Source organism: Lynx canadensis, chromosome A2 (assembly GCF_007474595.2).
Source record: "Lynx canadensis isolate LIC74 chromosome A2, mLynCan4.pri.v2, whole genome shotgun sequence".
NCBI classification, from domain to species: domain Eukaryota; kingdom Metazoa; phylum Chordata; class Mammalia; order Carnivora; family Felidae; genus Lynx; species Lynx canadensis.
The window spans coordinates 95,003,058-95,031,019 of NC_044304.2; the positions used below are offsets into that span (position 1 = coordinate 95,003,058).

General features: G+C 36.0%; 1 protein-coding gene across 1 annotated transcript; it reads right to left on the minus strand.

Annotated features, from left to right (window-relative positions):
* Positions 1 to 525: 525 nt before the first annotated feature.
* LRRD1 (leucine rich repeats and death domain containing 1) lies at positions 526 to 25,798 on the minus strand. Its single transcript, XM_030294684.1, is given in 8 exon segments — positions 526 to 712; positions 3,030 to 3,147; positions 5,695 to 5,856; positions 19,866 to 20,064; positions 23,792 to 24,090; positions 24,093 to 24,275; positions 24,278 to 24,481; positions 24,484 to 25,798. Coding segments are annotated over 8 exon segments (2,589 nt in total). The 5' UTR covers positions 25,721 to 25,798.
* Between the last annotated feature and the right edge of the window lie 2,164 nt (positions 25,799 to 27,962).

Sequence of the window (27,962 nt, forward strand, 5' to 3'; positions counted from 1 at the left end):
GGCAGGGCTCGAACCCACGAACCATGAGATCATGACCTGAGCTAAAGTCCGGCACTTATCTGTCTGAGCCAACCAGGTGCCCCTATAACAAAGAATTTTTAAGTGGAATTATTTCTTTTTAAAAATCATTACCGAGGCATGTGGGTGGCTCAGTCAGTTAAGCGTCCAACTCTTGATTTTGGCTCAGATCGTGATCTCACAATTTGTGGGATTGAGCCCCATGCTGGGCTCTTACTGACAGCACAGAACCTGCTTGAGATTCTCTCTCTCCCTGTCTCTTTGCCCCTCCCCTGCTCTTTCTCAAAATAAACAAAAAAATTTTTTATTATAATTCGAGAGCAACATGACAAATACACAAACCAGTGTCTGTGATATTTTATTATCACAGTGATTAAAGTGATAGCCATAAATTATCATTATCTCTTAGGAATGCATGAAAAGAGACATGACATGCAATTCTCTTTTATCCAGTTTCAATTATGTAAGTACATTATAAATTTTCAGTTTTTATTATGAGTACACTGTTCAGAATTTAATTGCACGTGTAAAAACTTTTAGAGCTGTTATTTTGTCCATAATTTCATATGCTCCTATCATCATTAGTGCCCGAGTTAGTTGGTCTGTTAAAGCAGCTGTAGTTAGTGACAGGTTGTTACTTTCTGTTTTCCACCTATTAAGTGCTTGGTGGACTCTCTCACTTAATGAAATAGTGCTGAAAATTTTAAAGATAATATTATTTTAATGACCAATTAAGAACATTGTTTTAATGGTATTGGCACAAAAACAGACACACAGACCAATGGAATAGAATAGAAACCCCAGAACTAGACCCACAAACGTATGGCCAACTCATCTTTGACAAAGCAGGAAAGAACATCCAATGGAAAAAAGACAGCCTCTTTAACAAATGGTGCTGGGAGAACTGGACAGCAACATGCAGAAGGTTGAAACTAGACCACTTTCTCACACCATTTACAAAAATAAACTCAAAATGGATAAAGGACCTAAATGTGAGACAGGAAACCATCAAAACCTTAGAGGAGAAAGCAGGAAAAGACCTCTCTGACCTCAGCCGTAGCAATCTCTTCCTCGACACATCCCCAAAGGCAAGGGAATTAAAAGCAAAAGTGAATTACTGGGACCTTATGAAGAGAAAAAGCTTCTGCACAGCAAAGGAAACAACCAACAAAACTAAAAGGCAACCAACGGAATGGGAAAAGATATTTGCAAATGACATATCGGACAAAGGGCTAGTATCTAAAATCTATAAAGAGCTCACCAAACTCCACACCCGAAAAACAAATAACCCAGTGAAGAAATGGGCAGAAAACATGAATAGACACTTCTCTAAAGAAGACATCCAGATGGCCAACAGGCACATGAAAAGATGTTCAGCGTCGCTCCTTATCAGGGAAATACAAATCAAAACCACACTCAGATATCACCTCACGCCAGTCAGAGTGGCCAAAATGAACAAATCAGGAGACTATAGATGCTGGAGAGGATGTGGAGAAACGGGAACCCTCTTGCACTGTTGGTGGGAATGCAAATTGGTGCAGCCTCTCTGGAAAACAGTGTGGAGGTTCCTCAGAAAATTAAAAATAGACCTACCCTATGACCCAGCAATAGCACTGCTAGGAATTTACCCAAGGGATACAGGAGTACTGATGCATAGGGACACTTGTACCCCAATGTTCATAGCAGCACTCTCAACAATAGCCAAATTATGGAAAGAGCCTAAATGTCCATCAACTGATGAATGGATAAAGAAATTGTGGTTTATATACACAATGGAATACTACGTGGCAATGAGAAAAAATGAAATATGGCCTTTTGTAGCAACGTAGATGGAACTGGAGAGTGTGATGCTAAGTGAAATAAGCCATACAGAGAAAGACAGATACCATATGGTTTCACTCTTATGTGGATCCTGAGAAACTTAATAGGAACCCATGGGGGAGGGGAAGAAAAAAAAAAAAAAAAAAAGGACGTTAGAGTGGGAGAGAGCCAAAGCATAAGAGACTGTTAAAAACTGAGAACAGGGGCACCTGGGTGGCGCAGTCGGTTAAGCGTCCGACTTCAGCCAGGTCACGATCTCGCGGTCCGTGAGTTCGAGCTCCGCGTCGGGCTCTGTGCTGACTGCTCAGAGCCTGGAGCCTGTTTCCGATTCTGTGTCTCCCTCTCTCTCTGCCCCTCCCCCGTTCATGCTCTGTCTCTCTCTGTCCCAAAAAATAAATAAACGTTGAAAAAAAAAATTTAAAAAAAAAAAAAACTGAGAACAAACTGAGGGTTGATGGGGGGTGGGAGGGAGGGGAGGGTGGGTGATGGGTATTGAGGAGGGCACCTTTTGGGATGAGTACTGGGTGTTGTATGGAAACCAATCTGTCAATAAATTTCATATATATAAAAAACAAAACAAAACAAAACATTGTTTTAAGTTACTTCAATATTACTCCCCTACATTTTCAAACCAATTTACCTGATTGAAGTGAGGATTAAATTAATTGATGAAGAAAGTTTATATAAAATTTAGCACAGAGCTTGGCAAATAGTGAATGAATGTTAGCCCCATGCCAACCCTTATTTCCTGGTAGGAAATCAATTCAATTAACATTCAGTTCTAAGAGAGATTTACTCAAGATCTCAAAACAATAATTGTGAGTTATTTATTCTCAGGCAGTGTATTGCTGCTATAGTACTACATGCTTAATAATTTAATCTCATGACACTCTTTTAGTTAAATATATCTATTTTACCAGTGGAGAAACTGAAGCACCTGTAAGTTAAGGGACTTATACAAGGTCACAAAACTCGTTGTGATTTAAAGCCAAGCAGTTTGCCTTGAGAGCCCTTACTCTTAACTACTCTACTCACATGATTCACAAATACATAGTAAACTAAAATCAGAGTCCTTTACAGCAAATTAGAATTCATGTTAATATGACTGTTTCAAAACCTATTTATAATATCAATATGATATAAACCAACATGAGAATAAGCTTATACCACATATTGTCACTCATACATACCTCTTTGTAGGCATATCTGTTTCTGAGATTGCCAAGCTTAGTTTTTGACACAAAAACTTAAAATTTGTTCCAGTGATATTTTTGGCAACTATGTTGAAGATCTTCTCTAGGATTTTCTCTACATTTGAACATAAAAGAAAATATAAGCCATCTCTTTTGAAAAATATACTCTACTTTGGGTTAATACTAAATCTGGGTTCCTTATTCTGTGCTCCTATCAAATGTCCATGTCAAGTAAAATTGAAAAGAAGATGCAGACCTAATTTACAAACTGAAATTTGAATCATTTGTTCTATTTTTTCTAAAATCTGAATAACCTACAACATAAAATGGCCATTTAAAAGTATATTATAAGTAACCTCAAAATGATTTTGAAACCCTTTCTTTAATCCTTTCACGGTTTGAGGGGCGCCTGGGTGGCGCAGTCGGTTAAGCGTCCGACTTCAGCCAGGTCACGATCTCGCGGTCCGTGAGTTCGAGCCCCGCGTCAGGCTCTGGGCTGATGGCTCGGAGCCTGGAGCCTGTTTCCGATTCTGTGTCTCCCTCTCTCTCTGCCCCTCCCCCGTTCATGCTCTGTCTCTCTCTGTCCCAAAAATAAATAAACGTTGAAAAAAAAAATTAAAAAAAAAAAAATCCTTTCACGGTTTGAAATGAATTTAACTCTTTCCTTTGATTCTGGCTTCTTAATGGGCTTCTTCATGTACCATCATGAGAAACCGAGTTCACATCTACTATAGATATAGTGTGTATATGTATATTTTATATTCAAATGACTTATTTAATGAATGCTAGCTTAGATGTAAGTAGAGAGTTTTTAGGTTTGTTTGTTTTTTAAGCTTCTAACTATCTTGGACTAGATTTATTTTGTTGACTAAGGTACTTTGGGAAGTTTCAAGAACTATCAATCTCCCACCCCTCTATAATCATCTCAGTCTCTCAGGCTAGATTGTATACTAATGATATAAATGAAAGTCCAATATCCTAAGCAAAATCATAAGGAAGAAACCCCATGTTCTTTGTTAATTGGGGAATAAATACATTTCTCATGACAACTTCCTCTCTACTGTCCCTGGGTGCCTGCAGTATGAAGGCCCCTTGAACATAGAAAGGAAAGGGGCACCTGAGTGGCTCAGGCAGTTAAGTGTACAACTTGGGCTCAGGTCATGATCTCATGGTGGTTTGTGAGTTCAAGCCCCGTGTTGGGCTCTTTGCTGACAGCTCAGAGCCTGGAGCCTGCTTTAGATTCTGTGACTCCCTCTCTCTGCCCCTCCCCTGCTCGCACTCTGTCTCTCTCTCTCTCTCTCTCTCTCTCTCTCTCTCTCTCTCTCTCAAATATGAACATTTTTTTTAAAGGAGACAAATGGCTAGGGTTCTCCCATTTTTGCTGACTTTGATCTGCTGCCATTTCCCATTGCACTTTCCCCATTGAGGATAGAATGACATGAGTCCTCCCTCCTTGGGAACTTGAGTAACAGAATTTTAGCAGGGAAGTTCAATTGTGTAACTATACAGCCCTTCTCTAAAGTACTGTATTCCTAACAGGAATACTTTATGGATCCTTGGAAATTTCTAAAAAACTTTATTTTATAGAAATAGTTACCACAAAATATACCTTTTTAATGAAAATAATTAGGAGAACCAACTTGCTTAGCAAGTTAGAAAAAAACAGCTACTGTGACTTTTAATTTTATCTCTTAGGTTCCTTCCATCAGTGAGGCCCAAATCTTGCAAAACTTCTGACTGGTAGTGATGCATATGGATGTATATTGTGGCTTAAAGATACTGTATATTTTTAGTGACCCTACCACTAGATTATGAGATTATGCTGATGCAAGCTTCTGATTACAAAGACAGGGAACATAGTAGAATGATTTGGTTGGAGAGTTTTGTATATTCCCTTTCCCCAAATCTGGATCAGTACTTATTAAATTGATTTAATACTTCTTAAGTGCTGCGTTGAATTGGAGGACCAAAATCTGAATCCAGTCTAAGGACTGGCTATAAGAAACAAAGTCAGAGTCCTAGCAAAAAGCTTAGTTGTTGGGAATCTAGCCCCAAGTAAAAAATTGGACAGTGAAACTTCCATCCCAGAGGCTTGGAGAAACCAGTCTCCATCTGGTCCAGTGGAAAGACACTTAAAGAAAATGGACCTTCTGTGTGAAATAATCAGGGACAACCAAAGGAATGCTTAAGGACAAAGAATGAAGACTACCCACAGACTGCAGATAGGTGATCATAGTGGGCCAAAACCTGATTGGGTTCAATGGAAAGATGGAAGGACTTTCTTCAAGGCCAGATGAGATTTTTAGAGCAACTATATATGGTGATACAGATCAGAACCAGTGAATAAATTTTTGTGTGGAATATCTAAGTTTGGCCACAACCATAATGAAAAACCTGTTGAAGGGCATTGAGGCCAACAGGTGGAAAGCAGCCCAACCCTCCACTTGGGTTTGCCTGTTTTCAATAGTTTAGTTTGTGTGGACACAGATTAAATAATATGAATTATCAAAATAAACTCCTAACCTTCAGAAAAGGGAAGATAATGAATATTTTCATGCCTATGCCAGATTGAAAACCTCTAATGAAAGCAAACTATTTTCTAATTTATAGATGATACTAGAAAATGACATGTAAACTAGTCAATCACTCACTTATCACTTACCATCTCTTTGATCTGCCCTCTCTAAATAGTGTGCAATCGTATAGAGTTGTTTTCCTTTACAGATTTCCATTGGAGGTCTCAGCAAAGTGTTATCATCAAAATTTATCTCCTTCAGTGAAAAAAGGTTGTGGATACCCCTAGGCAGATCTGTCAGATTATTTCCTAGTATAAAAAAATTATAATTGAATTATACCTTTCTGTATAAAGAAAAATATGAAGATAAACAACTACTTATGGAGCATTTACTGTGTCTCACTGGCACAGTACCAGAGGACCCTCACAGTGCTGGCAGATGTAAATTCTTACTGAAGTCCACTTGCTAGCCGTGAAAAGGAGGATGTATAGAAACTGAGCTGTGGTTCCATTCTCTCAGAGGATGGAAAAATGAGTTAAGAGGCTGTCCTCTTATAGTACGGGAAAGGATTTTACAGAGTAAGTGTGATGGTAATTTTTTAAGGATAATTAGATTGTTTAGAATGATTTCAGATTTACAGCAAGTTGCAGAAATTGTAGAGAATTCTTGAATATAGATTCCTCATCCAGATTTAGTTTCCCCTAATGTCATCATCTCACATTATCATATTATATTTGTCAAAACTAGGAAACTAACGTTGGCACATTACTATTAAACTTCAGACAGTTTTGGATTTCATTAGTTTTTCTATCGGTGTCCTTTTTCTGTTTCAAAATCCATGCCAGGATAACACATTGCATATAGTTGTGTCTTCTTAGTCTCCTCTAGTCTGAGACAGTTTCTCAGTCTTTCCTTGTTTTTCATGATCTTGACAGTTTTGAATAGTACTGACTAGGTATTTTGTAGAATATTCCTTAGTTTGAATTTACCTGATATATTTTCTCATGATAACACTTGGGTTATGGGGTTTTTTGGAAAGAATGCCACAGAAGTGAAGAACTCTCATCACATCACAGCAAAGGTACCTAATACCTGTATGACATCACTAGCGATGTTAGGCTTGATCCCACAGCTAAATTAGTGTCTTGCCAGGTTTCTCCAATATAATGTTTTCATTCTTTTCTTGTCCATACTCTATTTTTTTGGAACTGAGTTCCAAACTAAGCTAAGTCTAGTCCACCATCAAGGAGTGCGAATTAAACTCTACTTCCCTAAATATGTTTTCAACATCACCTTAATCAATATAAACTGAACATAAAAAGTAAAATTGTGGTAACTGACAAGGTAAGAATTTGTAATCATTTAGAGAGGAACTGGCCTAAAGTTTGCCTTTATTATACATTTATAGTTATATTATTTATAGTCATAAGTAAAGAAACCTGGTTCCTTTTAATGAAGAATGGCATTCAGAAACCAAGATCTGGGGGCACCTGGGTAGCTCAGTTGGTTGAGCATCCAACTCTTGATTTTGGCTGTGATTGTGATTTCATGGTTGTGGGATAGCTCTGCACTGGCATGGAGCCTGCTTGAGATTCTCTCTCCCTCTCACTCTGTCCCTCACTCCCTTGCTTATGCATGCTCTCACTTTCTGTCTCAAAAAAAAAAGAAAGAAACCAAGATCTAGAGATCTGGATACTAGTTTTGCTCATTGCTTTTGGGAATGGGTATGTGCAGATAGATGTACAAATACATACCTACATATGTATATGGGGTTTTATAAACATTGTAAGCCCATAATTATAAATATATCATGTTTATGCATATGTATAATAAATATAAGTCACAACATATAGTATTTAGGGTTTGACTTTAATTTAGCATAATACATTAGAGATTTATTGGTGTCTATTGACATAGCAATAGTTTGTTCCTTTTTATTAATGAGAAGTATTCCATTATATGGATGTGATAATTTATCCATCCACTAAATAAGTGATGTTTAGAATGATTCCACTTGATATGAATGAATAAATAATGAAAAATAATGAAATGAAATGAAAAATAATGAATAAAACCACTCTATATATTTGTACTCAGTTTTTTATTGAATCTAAATTTTCATTTCACTTAAAAGTGTAGTTGGAGTGTGATTGATGGGTTGTATGGTAAATATACATATAACTTTATAAGAAATTATGAAACCTTTTTCTAGAGTGTGTACCCTTTTGCATTCCTACCACCAGTGTATCAGAGTTCCAGGTGTAGTTCTTGGTACTGTCAGATTTTAATTTTAGTTATTCTAATACAAAGATCTCATTGTAGATTTAATTCATATTTCTCTCATGACTAATGATATCATTATATTTTCGTATGCTTATTTGCCATTCATATACATTCTTTGTAAAGTGTTCACAATTTATGCCAATTTTTATTTTTTTTTCAAGTTATTATTTAAATTCCAGTTAGTTAACATACAGTATAATATTAATTTCAGGTGTGGAATTTAGTGGCTCATCACTACAAGTGCCCTCCTTAACCCATCACCCATTTAACCCATCCCTCACTCATCTCCCCTCTAGTAACCTTCAGTTTATTCTCTATAGTTAGGAGTCTGTTTCCTGGTTTACCTCTTTTCCCCACTATGTTCATCTACTTTGTTTTTTAAATTCCACATATGAGTGAAGTCACATGGGATTTGTCTTTCTTAGACTTATTTCACTTAGCATAATACTCACTAGATCCATCCATGTTGTTGCAGATGGCAAGATTTCTTTCTTTTTTATGGCTGAGTAATATTCCATTGTATAGATGTCCCATATCTCCTTTATCCATTCATCAGTTGATGGAAATTTTGGTTCTTTCCGTAACTTGTATGCCAATTTTTATTGAGTTAACTGCTCAGTGTTGATTTTTGACAGTTATTTTTTATATATTCAGCAAATATTTTCTTCCAGTCTGTGGCTTTTCTTTTCATTCTTTTAACAACACTTTTTGAAGAGCAGAGGTTTCTAATTTTGATGAAGTTCAATTTATTAATTTTTTAAGGATTGTGATTTTGGTGTTATATCTAAGAAATCTTTGCCAAGGTTACAAAGATTTTCTTCTATGTTTTTATCTAGCAGTTTTATAGTTTTAGCTTTTACATTTAGATCTGTGATTCATTTTGAGTTGATTTTCTTATATGGTATGTGGTGTGGATCAAAATTTTATTATTGTTGCAGTTTATCTTGTTTTTTGGCTTCTGGTCATCTAGTTGCTCCAGCACCATTTGTTGAAAATACCATCTTCTCTGTTGAATTACATGTGCATATTTGTCAAAAATCAATTGACCATATATGCATGGGTCTATTTCTAGCCTATGTGTTGTGTTCTACTGATCTATGTCTGTTATTTTGCCAATACTACACTTTACTACCATAGCCTTTAATAAGGCTTAAAATCAGGTTTCAGGAGTCCTTCAACTTTGTTCCTTTTTCAAAATAATCCTAAAATTTGTATGAATCACAAAAGACCCCAAATAACCAAAGCAATCTTGAAAAATAAAAATACAGCTGGATGTATCACAATTCCAGACTGCAAGATATATTACAAAGCTGTAGTAATCAAAACAGTATGGTACTGACCCAACAATAGATACATAGATCAACAGAACAGAATAAAAAACCCAGAAATGAACCCACAATTATATGGCCAATTAATTTTTGACAAAGCAGGAAAGAATATTAAATGGGCAAAAGAATGTCTCTTCTACAAATGGTGTTGGGAAAACTGGACAGCAACATGCAAAAGAATGAAACTGGACCACTTTCTTACACTATACACAAAAATAAATTTAAAATGGAATAAAGACCTAAATGTGAGACCTGAAACCATAAAAATCCTACAAGAGAACACAGGCAGTAACTTATTTGACATCAACTGTAGCAACTTCTTTCTAGATATGTCTCCTAAGGCCAAGGAAACAAAAACAAAAAGAAACTATTGGGACTTCATCAAAATAAAAAGCTTCTGCACAGTGAAGGAAACAATCAGCAAAACGAAAAGGCAACCTATGGAATGGGAGAAGACATTTGCAAATGACATATCTGATAGTTAATATTCAAAATATATAAAGAACCTAGGAAACTCAACACCCCAAAAATGAATAATCCATTTTAAAAATGGGCAGAAAACATGAATAGACATTTCTCCAAAGAAGACATACAGATGACAAACAGACACGTGAAAAGATGCTCAACATCACTGATCATCAGGAAAATGCAAATCAAAACTACAATGAGATATCCCCTCACACCTGTCAGAATGGCTAAAATCAACAACACAAGAAACAACAGGTATTGGCAAAGATGTGGAGAAAGGGGAACCTTGTGCACTATTGGTGGGAATGCAAATTGCTGCAGCCACTCTGGAAAACAGCATGGAGGTTCCTCAAAAAGTTAAACATAGAACCTTATGATCCAGCAATTGTACTACTAGATATTTACCCAAAGAGTAAAAAAATATTAATTCAAAGGGATACATACATCCCAATGCTTACAGAAGCATGATCAACAATAGCCAAATTATGGAAACAACCCAAATTTCCATCGGCTGTTGAATAAAGAAGATGTGATACATGTAATACAATGGACTATTACTCAGCCATAAAAAGAATGAAATCTTGCCATTTGCAATGACATGGATGGAGCTAGAGAGTATTACGGTAAGTTAAGTAAGTCAGTTGGAGAAACTGACTTCACTCATACGTGGAATTTAAGAAACAAAACAAAAGGGGAAAAAAGAGAGAGAAAGGCAAACCAAGAAACAAATTCTTAAATGTAGAAAACTGATGGTTACCAGAAAGGAGGTAGGTAGGGGGGTGTGTTAAATACATGATGGGGATTAAGGAGTGCACTTGTAATGAACACCAGGTGATGTACGGAAGTGTTAAATCACTATATTCTACAGCTGAAACTAACATTACATTTTATGTTAACTAAGTGGAAAATAGTATGAGATTGCCATAGGTTCGACATATAGACAAATGGAATAGAATTGAGAGTCCAGAAATAAATCCATATATTATGGCCAATTAATTTTTTTCTCTAATTTATTTATTTTTTATAATTTACATCCAAGTTCATTAGCACATGGTGCAACAATGATTTTAGGAGTAGATTCCTTAAGCCCCTTACCCATTTAGACCATCCCCCCCCCACAACCCCTCCAGCAACCCTCTGTTCTTTATATTTAAGTCTCTTATGTTTTTTCCTTCTCCCTGTTTTTATATTATTTTTGCTCCCCTTCCCTTATGTTCATCTGTTTTGTATCATAAAGTCCTCATATGAGTGAAGTCATATGATATTCATCTTTCTTTGACTAATTTCGCTTAGCATATGCCCTCTAGTTCCATCCACGTAGTTGCAAATGGCAAGATTTCATTCTTTTTGATTGCCGTGTAATACTCCAGTGTGTGTGTGTGTGTGTGTGTGTGTGTGTGTGTGTGTGTGTGTGTGTTTATACCACATCTTCTTTATCCATTCAACCATCGATGGATATTTGGGCTCTTTCCATGCTTTGGTTATTGTTGATAGTGCTACTATAAACATTGGGGTGCATGTGTTCCTTTGAAACAGCATACCTGTATTCCTTGGATAAATACCTAGTAGTGCAACTGCTGGGTCATATGGTAGCTATATTTTTAATTTTTTGAGGAACCTCCATACTGTTTTCCAGAGTTGGCCAATTAATTTTTAACAAGGGTACTCAGGTCATGCAAAGGGGAAAAATAATCTTCAAAAAATGGTGCTAGAATAACTACAAATCCACATGCAAAAGAATCATAGTGGATCTCTTACCTCACACCAAATATAAAAATGAACTCAAAATGAATTAATAACTTAAAGAGATGTTTTTATTTTATTTTTGAGAGAGAGAGAGAGCATGAGCAGGGTGGGGGGGCAGAGAGAGGGGGAGACACAGAATGTGAAGCGGGCTCCAGGCTCTGAGCTGTCAGCACAGAGCCTGACGCAGGGCTCGAACTCATGGAGTGTGAGATCATGACCTGAGCTGAAGTTGGACACTCAACCGACTGAGCCACCCAGGCGCCCCAAACATAGGGAAAAATGCTAGTGATCTTGGATTTTGCTAATAGATTTTTAGTTATGACACCAAAAACATAAGCAACAAAAAGAAAGACTAGATGATTGGAGTTCATGAAAATTTAAAACTTTTATGTATCAAAGGACATTATCCAGAATGAAAAGACAGTCTATAGAAAGGAAGTAATTAATTGTAAAATATATCTGATAAGGATCTAGTATTCAGAATATATAAGGGGCTCTTTCAACTCAGCAACAAAATAACCCAATTAAAAACCAATTTAAAAATGGGCCATGGACTTGAATAGACATTTCTCCAAAAAGATATGCATATGGCCAACAAGCACCTAAAAAAGATGCTAAACATCATTAGTCATTAGGGAAATTTCAATCAAAACCATTTCACATTCATTAGCATAACTGTAATCCAAAACTTGTAAAACAACAGATATTGACAAGGATATGGGGAAACTGCACTTGTTGTACATTGCTGGTGTGACTGTAAAATGGTTTTACCTCTGTGGAAAACAATTTGACAGTTCCTCAAAAAATTATACAAAATTACCATATGACACAGGAATTCTATCTCTAGGAATATGCCCAAAGAATTGAAAACTTACCGAAATAAACACATGTGTGAACATGTTCATAGCAGCATTATTCACAATAGCCACAAGATGAAAGCAGCCCAAATGTCCATCAGACGATGAATGGATCATCAAACTGTAGTATATACATACAGTGTAATACTATTCAGCCATAATAGGAACTACTCATACAAGCTACAACATGGATGAAACTTGAAAACATTAAGTGAAAGAAGTCAATCCAGAAAAGTTATATATTATACAATTCCATTTGTATGACACATCCATAATATTAGGCATCTTCATAGAGGTGTCCTGCACATTGATGGTTACAAGAGGGAGAGGAGAAGGGAGAACAGAGAGGAACTGTTTAATAATGAGTAAAAGCTTCCTTTGGGGTTGATGAAATGTTTGGAACCAGATAGAGGGAGTGGTACATTGTAGTACTTTGTTAATGTGCTAAATGCCACCAAAATTGTTCACTCTAAAATTGTTAATTTTATGTTGTGTGAATTTCACCTAAATTATAATAAAAAACACACTTAGGCACAACATAGTCAAACTGCTGAAAACCAAAGATGAGAACATCTTGAAAGCAACTAAACAAGAATAGTTCAACAAGAAGACAGAAAAACAGTTAACAGAGGAGAGAAACAGAAAACAAGTGGTGAAATGGCTGATCTAAATCCAACTATACCAATAATTACATTAAATGTTCATTGACTGAATACTCCAGTTAAAGGCAGGGATTGCCAGAAAGGATGAAAATCAAGGCCCAACTACATTTTGTCTACAAGGGATGTACTTTATTTTTTAATACTTAGTTAGCTAATCAGTTATTATTTTACTTAGAGAGGAGGAGAGAGATGAGAGAGAATCCCAAGAAGGCTCCATGCTGTCAACGCAGAGCCAGATATGGGGCTTCATCTCATGACTTGAGCCAGAATCAAGAGTCAGAGGCTTAATCAACTGAGCTATCCAGGTGCCTGCAAGGGATATACTTTAAATATAAAGACACAGATATGTTGAAAGTAAATTGATAGTAAAGATATACCATGTGAACAGTAAGCTTAACAAAACTGGAGTGGCTATCTTAATATTAGATAAAATACCCTTCAAGATAAAGATTATTACTGGAGATAAAGAGGGACATTTGGGGATTTCAGATAATAAAAAATTTATTAGAATTGAAAGTCATAATAATCATATATGTGCATTTTCTTATAACAGTTCTTCAAAATACATGAAAAAAGTTGACAATGAAAGCAACAAATACACAATTACACAACCATAGTTTTGGATTTTAACACTATTTTCTAAAGCATAACAAGATAATATACCAGTAAAGACAGAAGATTCCAACAAAACTATCAACCATCTGGACTTAATATGATATTCATAAAACACTGTAGCTAACATTTCAGAGTATATTTTTTAAAGAGTGTATAGTGTGTGATTGCACTATTGATGGGAATGTAAACTGGTGCAGCCACTCTGGAGAACAGTATGGAGGCTCCTCAAAAAATTAAAAATAGAATTACCCTATGACCCAGCAATTGCACTAGTAGGTATTTTCCCAAAGGATACAAAAATATAGATTTGAAGGGGTACATGTACCCCAGTTCTTATAGCAACATTATCAACAATAATCGACAATAGTCGATAAATGGATAAAGAAGAGGTGGTATATATATATATATCATGGAATATTACTAAGCCATCAAAAAGAACGAAATCCTGCCATTTACAATCGTGTGTTTGGAGCTAGAATGTATTATGCTAAGCAAAATAAGGCAATCAGAGAAGGACAAATCCCATATGGTTTCACTCATATATGGAGTTTAAGAAATGAAACAGATGAACATATGGGAAGTGGGGGATGGAGAGGAGAGAAGAAAACAAACCACAAGAGACTCATAAAATAGAAAACAAACTGAGGGTTGATGGAAGGAGGTGGGTGAGAGATGAGCTAGATAGGTAATGGGTAGGAAGGAGGGCACTTGTTGTGATGAGCATTGGGTGTTGAATGTAATTGATGAATCACTGAATTCTACTCCTGAAACCAATATTACACTGTTTGTTGACTAAAATTTGTATTAAAAAAAAGGGTGTATGGTGTGTTTATCAAGGTAGCCTATATGCTGAGCCATAAAGCTAGTCCAAATAAATTTAAAAGGATTAAAATCAGTTTTTTATCTGACCACAAGAAAAGAATTGCTTTTCTGCTAAATGTTTACCAACAGCAGAATATGAATAGCACTGAGAGTGAATTGTCCACAGCCACCCAGAGTAACATGAGTGAATTTCACAAACATAATGTTGAGTGAAAGAATCCAGGTATAAAAGAGTATATACTTCATGACTTCATTTAAGGCCCACTATTGGAAATCATGATAGTGTTTACCCTTGGTTGAGAGAAAGGGGAAAAGTGACTGGAACGGCATAAGAAAGGGTTTCTGGGAATGTCTTGTCTCTTGATCGAGGTTCTGAAATATGGGTTTGTTCAGTGTGTGAAAGTTCATTGAGCTGTATACTTAAAATATGTACTTTTAAAAAATTGAATTATAATTAACATATAACATTTTAGTTGCAGATGTATAACATGATTCAACATTTGTATATTGTAAAATGGACAACATAATAAGTCTAGTTAACATCCATCACAACACATAGTTACAGGGTGCCTGGGGGACTCAGTCGGTTGAGTGTCCAACTTCAGCTCAGGTCATGGTCTTGAGGTTCATGAGTTTGAGCCCCACATTGGGCTTGCTGCTGTAAATGCAGAGCCTGCTTTGGATCATCAGTCCCCCCCCCCCACCTCTCTCTCTGCCCCTCCCTCGCTTGCCCTCTCTCTCTCAAAAATAAATAAGCATTTAAAAAAATACATAGTTACAAATTTGCAATGAAAATTTTTAGGATCTATTCTTTTAACAACTTTTAAATATACCAAAAATATTATTAACTATAGTCACCATGCTGTACATTACATCCCGGGACTTACTTATTTTGTAACTGAAAGTTTGTACCTTTTGTTACCCTTTATCCATTTTGCCCAGCTCCACCTGTGGCAACCATCAATCTGTTCTCCTTATCTATGAGTTCAGATTTTAGATTCCGCATGTAAGTAAAATCATACAGTATTTGTCTTTGTCTGGCTTATTTCACTTAACAAAATGCCCTCCAGGTCCATCTATGTAGTTGCAAATGGCAAAATTTCCTTCTTTTTATGGTTGAATAATACTCCATTGTGTGTGTGTGTGTGTGTGTGTGTGTGTGTGTGTACATGCCACATTTTCTTCATCCATCCATCCATTGATGGACACTTAAGTAAATAATGCTGCAATGAACATGAGGTGCACGTATCTTTTTGAGTTACTGTTTTCTTTTCCTTCCGATAAATACCCAGAAATAGAATTGCTGGATTATATGGTAGCTCTACTTTTAATTTTAATCTCTTGAGACAGTATGTACTCTTTTTGTTATGTATATTATACTTTAATAAAAATGTTTTTATTTTTATTTTTTTATTTATTTAAAAAAAATTTTTTTTCAACGTTTATTTATTTTTGGGACAGAGAGAGACAGAGAATGAACGGGGGAGGGGCAGAGAGAGAGGGAGACACAGAATCGGAAACAGGCTCCAGGCTCTGAGCCATCAGCCCAGAGCCCGACGCGGGGCTCGAACTCACGGACCGCGAGATCGTGACCTGGCTGAAGTCGGACGCTTAACCGACTGCGCCACCCAGGTGCCCCAATAAAAATGTTTTTAAATATGGGCAGCAACAAAGTGAGAGAGAGAGGCTATATAGGTAGGAGTCCTTTCAGAAGCTGTTACATTAGTACATGTAAGCAGTTGTGTTATTTAAAATATTTAACAACTGGGGCGCTGGGTGGCTCAGTCGGTTGAGCATCCAACTCCGGCTCAGGTCATGATCTCATGGTTTACGAGTTCCAGCCCCGCGTTGGGCTCTGTGCTGACAGCTCAGAGCCTGGAGCCTGCTTCAGATTCTGTGTCTCCCTCTCTCTCTGCCCCACCCCCATTCATACTCTGTCTCTCTCCCTCAAAAATAAACATTAAAAGGTATATTTTAAAAAATTTCTTTAAAAAAATTTAACAACTTATTTGGCACAAGCACTGACCCATCAGAACAGACGCCAGCTGTAAACAACAGATAGAACAGTACTAGCTTAACTAGCTGTCTTACAGGTAGGAGAAGATGCAAACCTGCAGGGTAGAATTATCAAGGCCTGTAGAGAGAACTGTAAGGCAAGATAACTGTCCTTCTCCATGAGGACAACCACAGGCAGTTTACATGCCAATCTACTTCCTTTCATTTGTTATTTTGGCTTCTTGGAGAGAGGCTCCAACATCTGTTTAAAACCTATATTGCATCAGTTTTTGTGCTTAGTAGTTAACCGTTTAATCCTCACAAATCAAAGAGTAGATACCATTTCCATTTACAGATTAGGAAACAGAAGGTTAACGTTAAAAAAAAATTCCTGTTGAAAGATGGAGCTAGAATTCTAAGGTCTGTTCCACTCCAAAGCCCATGCTATGAGCCCATGCTATAAATCCCTTTCATTGGTATATTACCTCACATTTGTGAAACTATTTTCATAAGTTTTATCTAATTATATTCCCACAAGTCTGTGAACAAGCAGAAGTTATAGCTTTCCCATCTTGTTGATGGTTCATAAGGGTTATCTTCCTAAATTTGCTAGTTTGTGACAGAGACGATTATTTCACAAGAGTATATGAACATCTTTTGCTTGAATAATGCTTTCACAGTATGCTACCTGCTTTCAAAGTCTCATTCAGTCTGTAAACAAATCTATAGCATGGATATTTGGTTAGCTTCACTTTATAAATAGAGAAAACAGATTAAATGAGAAGACTCGAACTCACCCCTTCTAAGTTCAAACTTGGCAATAAAAGCTGGTGACTTGTAGCATGCCAGTTGCTTAGCGACTGTCACTTAGCTCCAAACCTACTTCTTTGCATTTCTTGACAGTTTTTCTTTTACTGTCACCCTGGCAACACTCGTACTCCATCAGCAACACGAACTGAAGTTTGTACTTGTCCCAACCCTCACAGAACTAGCGCTAGCGCGCGCGCAGTCTCTCCCACGCACCCGCGCACTCTCTTCTTCCTCTCTCTCCCTCCCTCTCCCTCTCTCCCTCCCTCTCCCTCTCTCCCTCCCTCTCCCTCTCTCTCTCCCTCCCTCCCCTTCTCCCCCCCACCCCCCCCAACCTGAAGTGGCCGGAAGCTAAAACTCCTGCAGCAAGCTAAAGCTCCCTCACTGTGAGATCATGACCTCCGCAGGTGCCGCTCCTGCACTGTGAGAGCATGACCTCCGCAGGTGCCGCTACCCGCCAATCAGTACTGCAGCCGCCAATCAGTACTGACTGCAACGCAGGTCATGATCTCACAATTCAGGAGTTTTCGGGGGGGGGGGGGCGGCAAGAGAGAGACCCCTTCCTTCAAGCTTCTGAGTGTTCATAATTCTGTCTTTTCTACTTTATTCTCTTACCCATAGGGTGGTTATTGCTTCCTGCCATTGCTACTTTACCATGAACTTTGAATTCTCTTTCACTCTTTCACTTCTGTAGTTAACAACATGTATATATACTTAGTTATTAAGTTGTGATTTCTGTCTCCTGGTTGGATCCTGACATATATTTTTCTAATTCTCATGCGGACCAGCAGAGAACACGCAACACTTGCAGAAAAGTCTTTGATCTTCCCATTCTGTCTTGATTCAGTACCAGAAAGCCTCCAGAGAATTATGCTTCTGATGCGTCGTTGTATTTTCCAGTGGGTCAGAGGGCTCTTGTCAGCCTCTGATTTTTTTGTGTACAAATAGTAGTTGAGTGGAGTGTATCCTGCCCTTGGACAAACTAGGTAACCTTAAAATATAGAAAAACTTGGCCAAAACACAAAGGTTGAGCAAAAAAATTCAGTTGCCGGACTGAGTTTTTACAACTCAATTCAAGCTGTTGCAAAATTAGTAAAATGAATGATATGTACCTGCACAGCCAGCTTACTGGGAGTTTGGGAGGTTCAGGAGAAAAATGTCAGTTCCGTTATATCTAAGTATTGATGCATTACTGTACGTTTTACTGTGTTACTAGCACTATTGACCAAAAAAGACAACCTTTGTTGTTTTATTCTGAAAATCCTCTAAATCTAAGAAGATGCAGGGCTCCGGTTGTAAACACTACTTCCAACTGAAAGATAAAATTTCATAAATACAGTGGTTCATGTGCTTAGCTGGTACAACCACTGGAGATCAATTTGCCCAAATCTGGTAAAGTTGAAGATGTGCATACCTTCTGATGCAGCAATTCTACTTATAGCTATACGCACTAAAGAAACTCAAGCAGAGGTACACAAGGAATATGTACAGGATGTTTATAGTAGCAAACACATTGGAAACAACCTAACTGTCTACCAACCAGGTAATGGATTGTTATTTAACCGTATAATTGAATATCATATAGGATTTAAAGTGAATGAAATAAGTCTATGTATATATTAATATGGATTAATTTTAGAAATATGACAAATGAAAAAAGCAAATTTTAGAGTAGTAAATCACTATCATATAGCATGATAAGATTTAGTAAAATTTAAAAACTCAAAATAGTATTACTTGTTTATGGTTATATATATGTATAAAAACATGGAAGGAAAAAAGATACGTACCAATTTCAGTATAGTGGTTACTTCTAGTTTGGGTAGAAGGACAAAAGAAATTTCAACTCCATTATTTTATTTCTTAACAATTAAAAAATATATCGAGTAAATATCACAAAAATATTAACATTCCTTATATCTGGGAGTAGGTACCTAGGTATTTATTATTTTCTGTAACTTTTTCATAATAAATTTTCTGAAAGTATTTCATAATAAAAATTATTTTTTTAAGTTTATTTATTTATTTTGAGAAAGAGAGTATGAGTGGGGCAGGGCAGAGAGAGAGGGAGAGAGAATCCCAAGCAGGCTTCATGCTGTCAGCCTGGAGCCCAACGTGGGGCTCAATCCCATGAACCATGAGATCATGACATGAGCCAAAATCAAGAGTTGGACACTTAAGTCACTGAGCTACCCAAGCACCACCATAATAAAAATTATTAAGAAAAATACCAATCTTGTATTTATTGTGCTTTGGAAAATCGTTTCTGATACCTTTAGAGTGAGTGATTTACTTTTTTGTTGTTATTTAATGATTTACTTTGTAGAAGACTATAAGGTATCTGAGTATTGTAGTGTACAGGGGTAGGATTAGGGGAGCCAGAAAGGAAAATACATAAAATGCTGACCTAAGGTTGTGTAGGTAAGTTTGTGTAGAGGGAGAGATGAGGTCAGGTTCAGAAAGGGAAGAAATACTGACTGACTGGGTATAGACAGAGAGGACAGAAAAGAAATGAGAATACGTTCAAGGTGCCCAGTTTGGTTATAACATCTTTCAGGAAAGCAACAGGACCTTATGCTGTGCTCTTATTTTCTGTACCTCAGATGTGCATTTCCTTCCAATGAGCACTTAATGCATTATGTTGACTGCTGTTCTGTCTTGTCAGCAAAATTTGCAACCTAGACACGAATACTCTACTTACTGATTATGCTTATTGATTACGCTTGACACTTGCCACTGAAATTTAGTTGCTGGAGATCATGTAAACATAGAAAAGATGGTGGCAGATAACATATTTGATTGTTGTATGCATTTAAACTAACCAAACTTCTCAATTCCCCTATATTTCTTGGAATCTCTCTGATTGCATTATTTGAGATATCAAGTCTTTTAAGCTGAGTCATATTAGACAGCTCTTCTGGAAGTCTCGTTAACTGTAACAAAGATTAAACAATTATATTTTTAATAAATATTTCTATGACTAAAACCTTGTCTAAAATGGAAGTTTGGTTTTTTGGTCTTAAAGAGGGATATTTTCACCCTCCTTGCTAAAATCCACAATATATTTTGTGGCATCCAAGTGCCTCCCCGGTCTGACCAATTCTACCCATTCAACCCTATGGCTTATTAACCCACTTTCCTCACTCTCCCAGAACTTCATGTTCCTTACTATCCCTTTCTTCCCTCCCTAAAGTCTTTACCAACTTTTCTGTACCACATTTTATCTCTTTATTCCTGTTCTCATCAGCAGTGCTTTTTAAAGTCCCTTGGTGTATTTTCCTAGGATTTTTAAATGACATAATATACATTTTATACTTTTTGTGTACACATTCCCAATCATGATATATTTTGAGTAAATGCTCAGTAAACCCCTTTAGAATGGACTCACACAGGTTGGCAGTATAGCCTCAAAAAAGCATTGCAAAATAACAGGAATTAAGATACCCTGATATGGTGAAGAAGAAATACATGTATTCAGAGAAAATATGGCCATCACAAATGGTTTTTGAAACAAAGGAAGTTCTACAAGTGAACAAAAGAATTTTGAATTGAGAAATAACCAAACAAGGTAAATACTGAATATTGTGCTCAGTGTTCTTCCATATATAAAAGAAGCATAAAAGACAGTCCCTAACTTAAAGGAGATTAAAATTTAGTTCAGGAAACAAAATACACACATATGAAACCATCAGAAAAGAGTGTTAAATGATAGGTAATCCAGTGCCAAAATAAAGGGTACAATAACAGATATGTGGAAGTTTAGAGAATGTATATCAGTACAAATCAAAGAACTAAAGGAAATCTTCACGTAGCAGATAGGACTTGAATGTCCCCTTAAGAATGAATAGGATTGAGGGCACCTGGGTGGCTCAGTTGGTTAAGCATCTACCTTTTGGTTTCAGCTCACGTCATAATCTCACACCACGTGGGATAAATAAATACATATTTTTTTTAAAAAAAAAAGAATGAGTAGGATTGAGTAGAAGTCATAGGACACTGAAGGCAAGACAAATACCATGCATAAAAATGGGCCAGAGAGAAGGTGAACACCAAAGACAGGTGATAGGAAGCAGAGGAAGGTATGTTTGGAGAAAGAAGATGGAACTGGGCCATGGCAGGCCTTAAGAGTTGGCCCTAGGAGGTAGGAGTCAGGTCAAGACAGGTGGGTAGGTTCATAATTTGACTTTCCTTCAGGCAAATATTCTTTTTCGCTATTTGCTCAACATTTATTAGATGAAGTACCTAAGAACTGTGTGCTAGTAGAGCCACTATGAAAGGAAGACTCCTGTTGGGTATCCTTCACTTAGCCAAATAAAAGCCTTCTGATGAACCTGAACTTATCTTCTTTAAATGACTGTTTAGTGACCATCTGCCAATCCTTTAGGCACTTCACTTTCACCTCAAGTGGGTTATCAAAGTGATATTTCCAATTATATATATATTTTGAAAAGAGTTCTTATAAATCATTTTTCCATCTGGTGATTTTTCTTTTTTAAAGGGTATCCAGCTTTATTTTACATGGTTGCCTACTCTTTCTTTCTTTCTTTTTCTCTCTTTTTCTTTTAAGGAAGCTCTATGCCCAATGTGGGACTGGAACTCACAGCCCAAGATCAAGAGTCATATGCTCTATTGACTGAGCCAGCCAGGCACCCCATCTGGTGATCTTTGAAGTGATGTTGTAATAATGTTGCCCTTGGCAACCACTCGCCACAAGTAGGCTACAGGTATGCAGTCTGGATTCCTGAGAATAGTACTCTGTAATTTTCTCAGTAAGGAAATCTGATAGCTTTGACAAGTCCTGATGAAATAGGAGACTGAATCAAAGAGAATACTCAGGAGGCTCCTGGAGTAGTCTAGACATGAAGTAAGTGATAACCATGGACCAGTTGGAGACAGTGACACTGGAAAATGAAGAAGTTGATCCAAGAACTTTTTCAGAGGAAAAAATGAGATGATTTTGGTGTAAGTTTCAGTATAACTAGTGATGGAAAGGGAAGAAAGTTGATTTCATGATTTCTAGATTTAGTAGGTCTGAAGAAAGCAGCATTACAGACAGAAATGGAGTTGTGAAGAGAGTTACATTGGAAAGAAAGAGGTGTTTGATTCTGAAGTCATGTTGAGTTTGAGACAATAGAAGAACAGGGAATTTCCAGGGAAACTGAGAACTATGGGACTAAAGTAGTAGTGGAGATCAGTTCCAGTTACGCAGATTTGAGGGTCATGTGCATGGTGTGGTGAGGTCTGGGATGAAGTTAATAAAAAAGAGGAGATTAAGGACACAACCTTGTAGATCTGCACAGTAAAATACAGGAGGAGAAAGTGAGACGATTATAAATCAGACAAGGAATTAGTTGATGATTATAATGCAGAACCAAAAAGTGCCTGTTAGTGCAATAACAACTTTTGAAACACATGCATCATTTTTCACTCCAGCTACTTAAGCAACTATTCCCTGGAGTAGCCTTTCTGGAAATGTATTATATAGCAGGTGTTAGGTTTAAAAAGGGTAAGTAACTTTGGGAAATGTGAGTTCAATAGAAACAAACCAATTTCTTTAGTGCAGGACTCTACAGAGCTTTTAATACACTAACGTTCATTGTGATTCTTTAAGAGAAAAAACCAGTACTTCTCAAAGCTATGTAATCACAGGAACCCCTCTCCCCCCTACCCCACCCCACCCACCTATTTTTAAGGAGCAGTTGACAGGACTAGTGTTTTTAAGGACAGACTTTGGGAAATCTTGCTCTAGATAATAGTCCAGCTCTATCAAAGCACTTTAATTTGACTGATGGTCAAATTAAACTTAGCCAGATAATAGCTGGGTCCTTTTCATTAGTTTACTAAGATCTTAATATAAATCAACATTGTTTGATTTTTTTTAAGTATTTCCATAAAATTCATTCTTATGTTCAAGTAAAATGCTAAACTATAAGAACATTTATTCCCATTTATCTAGCAGTTCTTTAGGAAAAGTTCCCTAAGGAAATAAAATATGAAGAAGGTTGTTTTTATGAATAAGTTCATCATAGCCTTATATATGATGAAAAATTATAATATCTCTAAATACTTAATAACAGATGATTAGTTACATAAATCATGTATTAGCTCTAACAATTACTGGGAAGATTTGTTACATTATGTGGAAATGCTTACATTAAGTGAAAATAGAAGAAACTAAAATTGAGTGTAGAAACTTTTTATAATTGCTTATATAAACCACATACATAAAAAAAAAAAACACTAAAAGTAAGTTGTATCAACGTATGACTAGTGGCCCATAGTTATATTTACAATAGTATCCTTCTGGAATGATTTTTTTTTTTTACTTTTCTCAATTTTTCCAAATTTTCTGTAATGTGTTTATATTATAATCCATGGCTTTAAAACTCCTTTTTATAATTAAACTGAAATAAAAAGAAATCTATAAAATTGACAGCTTTAGTTACTTAGAATTTCATTTTAATGAAATATTTTTCTGTGAATCTTTCATGTTGAGAAATATATTTTTAAGGCATGTTTGGGGTTTAAAAGAAAAAAGCCTATTTAAAACAAATAAAATATTCCAGCTAATTTTAAAACATACACACATACACTACAGTTTAGATTCTAATCCCCTCCAATGCCAACTTCCCTCCAAGTCCAAAAATATAAGTTTCTTGCCTTTCTTCCACTTATCTGATTTATATTCAGCTCTTCCAGTGATTGAAGTTGGCACAGCTCAATAGGAAAATATATAAATTGATTGCTTGAGATGTTTAATTTCTGGATTCTTTTTAGGTTACAGATATCTGAAGGGATATTCTGTATTTGGTTTGTTGAAAGATCAAATACTTGCAAATTTTCTAAGGTACATACTTCTATAGGAAAAGCTTCAAATTTATTACAGCATAAAATCAGAACACAGAGTGATACCATATTGGAAATAAATGGTGGAATTTTCCTTATTTGGTTTTTACCAAATCTAGATATTCAATATTAATAAGAGAACATAAATACTCAGAAAATATGAGGAGTTTATTTTTATTTAACTCTAAAAGAAGCAATTGTTTAATGAAAGATATATCCACAGGTATTTCTGAAATATAATTTCCATTAAAATTCAAATAATAAAGAGAATCTAAGGCACACAAACCTACTGGAAAAACATTATTCTGTTATAACTCAATTCAACTTTAGTTATTTTTCTACAATTTTTTACTTCAATGGGAACATCTGTGATTACATTTCCTGAAAATTCTAGACTGAACATACTATTAAGATGTGAGATATTTTCAGGTATTCTCACTATATTATTTCTGTTTACATGGAGTTTTCTTAAATTTTTTAGCTTATGGATGTTCTTAGGAAGTTGTTATTACTAAGACTAAGGCATTCCAACATTACACAGTGGGAAATTTTCTCTGGTATTTCTTTTAATAAATTTTTATCAAGTATTAGAATTCTGAGTTCGTTAAAACTCTCAATTTTCTGTGAAATAACTTCCAGTTTATTATCAGTTAGTAGGATTTCTTTCATTTTGAGCAATTGAAAAATCTCCACAGCCAAAAAAGTAAGTTGATTATGATCCAGTAAAAGTTTTTCTAAATGTTTAAGCTCCCTAATTTCTTTTGGCAAACTGCTTATCAGGTTTCCAGTAAGGTTTAGTGAAATTAACTTTGGAAGGAAGCACAGAGCTTTAGGAAATATTGTTAACTGATTATATTCCAGATTGAGAACTGTCAAGTTTTTCAAACTAGACAGAATGTCTGGTATATGTCTTAAGTTATTTTTAGCCGAACTTAAAATTTCTAAGTTTCCAAGACTTTCTAACCCAGAAGGAAAATTCTCAATATAATTGTTATTAAAAAAGAGTTGCCTGATATTCCCAACCTGTGATATTTCTTTAGGTATATGTGATATTTGATTATGACTGACATTTAATATCTTTAAATTATGAAGTAACTGAATTTCAGATAGAAATGATGATAACCCATTTCCTTGCAAGGATAGAATTTCAAGTCCTAGCAGATCACCTGAGTCTGCCCCTTTAAAACTTTTGATTTGGGTCTCATCCAAATATAGATATTTTACATATTTGATTTTTAAGATGTCCTTAGGGAATTCTTGTAAACCCTTGGCCTTGAGGTTAACTGTAAAGTTATCTGATCCTAAGCCAAGTCCTTTCTGATTTTCCTCAGAGAGTTGTGCACTGTTTTTTTCTAATGTTTCATGAGATAAGCCAGTGAAAGCCTGATTTTCAGCAACCATCTCAGTCATTGATAATGGTGGACTTTGTGAAATAGCACTTTTTGACTGAAAGGTGTCATATAGAGTGATTGTTTCAGAAAATTGAAGAGTTTTCCTTTGTTCTTCATTTCTCTTAGATTTATTTTCAGGGGACAATGCTGATGTATCATCATATATACCTAATTTATCATTTCTAAGATGTGTTTCACAAATCTGACTGGAAGGTTTCCCATCACAAACTTCCTCTAATGAATTTGATGTTTCTTTAATAAATTCAGGCTCTTCTGACCATGATCCAGATTCTTTCCTACGTTGACTAGTGATATCTTCTAGCTCTTCTGAAGTACCCTCCTTTTCAGACATCTTATTTGCTGGTATGTTTTATACCAAAACAAGACTGTAACTCAATTTTAATTTTCATGTTAAATTTCTCCTTTGAACCTACAAAACAAATGTGGATGTTAAAAGAAGAGATATAATAAAGATATCAAAATTACAAATTAATTTTAAAATAATTCGTATTCCATAATGAATAATTTAATAGATATAAAATAATACATTTATACCTAATAAGTTAATTTTACATATGATTGCTAGCTAAAAAAAATAGTTTATTGATTACATACATGTATCACATGATACTTTTGAAATCACATTAAAGTTATAGGAAAGAAAGGCATCTGGGTTGTTCAGTCGAGCACCCAACTTTGGCTCAGGTCATGATCCCACGGTTTATGAGTTGGAGCCCAGCGTCAGGCTCTCCACTGTCAGCGCAGAGCCTCCTTCAAATCCTCTGACCCCCAATCTCTCTGCCCCTCCCCAGCTCCCACGCACCCTCCCCCTCTCAAAAATAAACATTTGGGGCACCTGTCTAGCTCAGTCAGTTAAGCTTCGACTTTGGCTCAGGTCATGACCTCGCAGTTGGTGGGTTCAAGCCCTGCATAGGGCTCTCTGCTGTCAGTGGAGAGCCTGTTTCAGATTCTCTGTCCCTCTCTCTCTCTCTCTCTCTGCCTCTCCCCCTCTCATGTTTTTTCTCAAAAATAAATAAACATTTTTAAAATTTTTTGATGAATTAACATTTAAAATTTTTTTAAAGGTTTCTCTTTCTAAAAAATTATAGAAAGGAATAAAAAAAAGTCAAAGAAAATGAGAAAAGAGATGTGAAGGAATGAAAGAGTTTAGCAAATTTTTGGAAGATGGAACACCACACTTCCCTGACATGCACAGAGTGCCATTTGCATTGTGGACATTATAGGTTTATATATGGTACTGAAGTGTCTTTTCCTAACAAATTCATTACATTATGATAACTTTCTAATAGGTGGAAGTAAAATATCTTAATAAAGAGATGCTTTCTGTAAGAATAACTAGAAGTAAAACAACTTTTTAAGAACTGAAGCTTGACTGCGAGTCTTTTGTGTGATTTCTGAAGTACCCACACAGCTGGCAGGACCCCCTCAGAGGTCTGGATCCCAGCTCTGTAGGTCTGTCCTCTGGGTGTGGAGTTCTTAATAACCCAACCTCCTTCCCTGGTCCCTTCATCCTTTACCATCTTCTGTATTACTGAAGTTCCCCCTTTACTTTTCTGGTCTCCAATATTTGTCTGCACGACTCCATATATTAAATCCTTTCTATTAAACTGGTATGGTGTCAACATTTCACAGACTCTCCAAGAGGATAGAAAAAGAGGGAACATTTTCCAGCTTGTTTTATGACACTCACATTAACATTGACATCAACACATAGTACGGACAGTATGAAAAGTTACAGGCCAACTTTACTCAAGGCAAAAATTCTAAACATTGTAAAAGTTTTAAATATTATAAAAGCCAGCAATATGTTAAATGCTGTTTTTTTCTGCTCTCTTTTCTTGCCAAAAATGCATACGCTCAGTCAAATCAGGAAAAAAAATCACACAAATCCAAATTGAGGGACATTCTGCAAAAAAACTGATCAGTTATCTTCAAAAATATTGAGGACATAAAAGACAAAAAAGACTCAGAACTGTCATAGACTGTCAGAGACTAAGGGGACTTGACAATTAAATGTAATATGGGATCCTGGGTTAGATTATGATACAGAAAAAAGACCTTAATGAAAAACATAAATTTCAAATAAAGTCTAGTTTAGCTAGTAGTATTCTTGTTTTGATAATTGTACTATGATTATGAAAACTATTACTATTAGGAGAAGCTGGGTGAAGGGTAGAAAGGAATTCTCTTTACTACTGCAATTTTTCTGTAAATCTAAAATCATTTCAAAATAAAATAAAAACAAGACCTGAGCTAAAACATTCTAAAGTCTATTTTATCTGAGGTAGATGATAAGTTGTTCAGTTTTAAGACTGTGTTAGGCATGCTTGATAAAATTTGATATTTTTTTAAGTTTATTTATTTATTTTCAGAGAAAGAGTACAAGCAGGGGAGGGGCAGAAGGAGAGAGAAAATCCCAAGCAGGCTCTGCGCTGCCAGTGCAGAGGCTGATGCGGGGCTTGAACCCACGAACCACGAGATCATGACATGAGCCGAAACCGAGTTTGGGATGCTTAAATGACTGAGCCACCCGTGCACCCTGATTAATTTTTAAGACTTATTATCAACAGAAT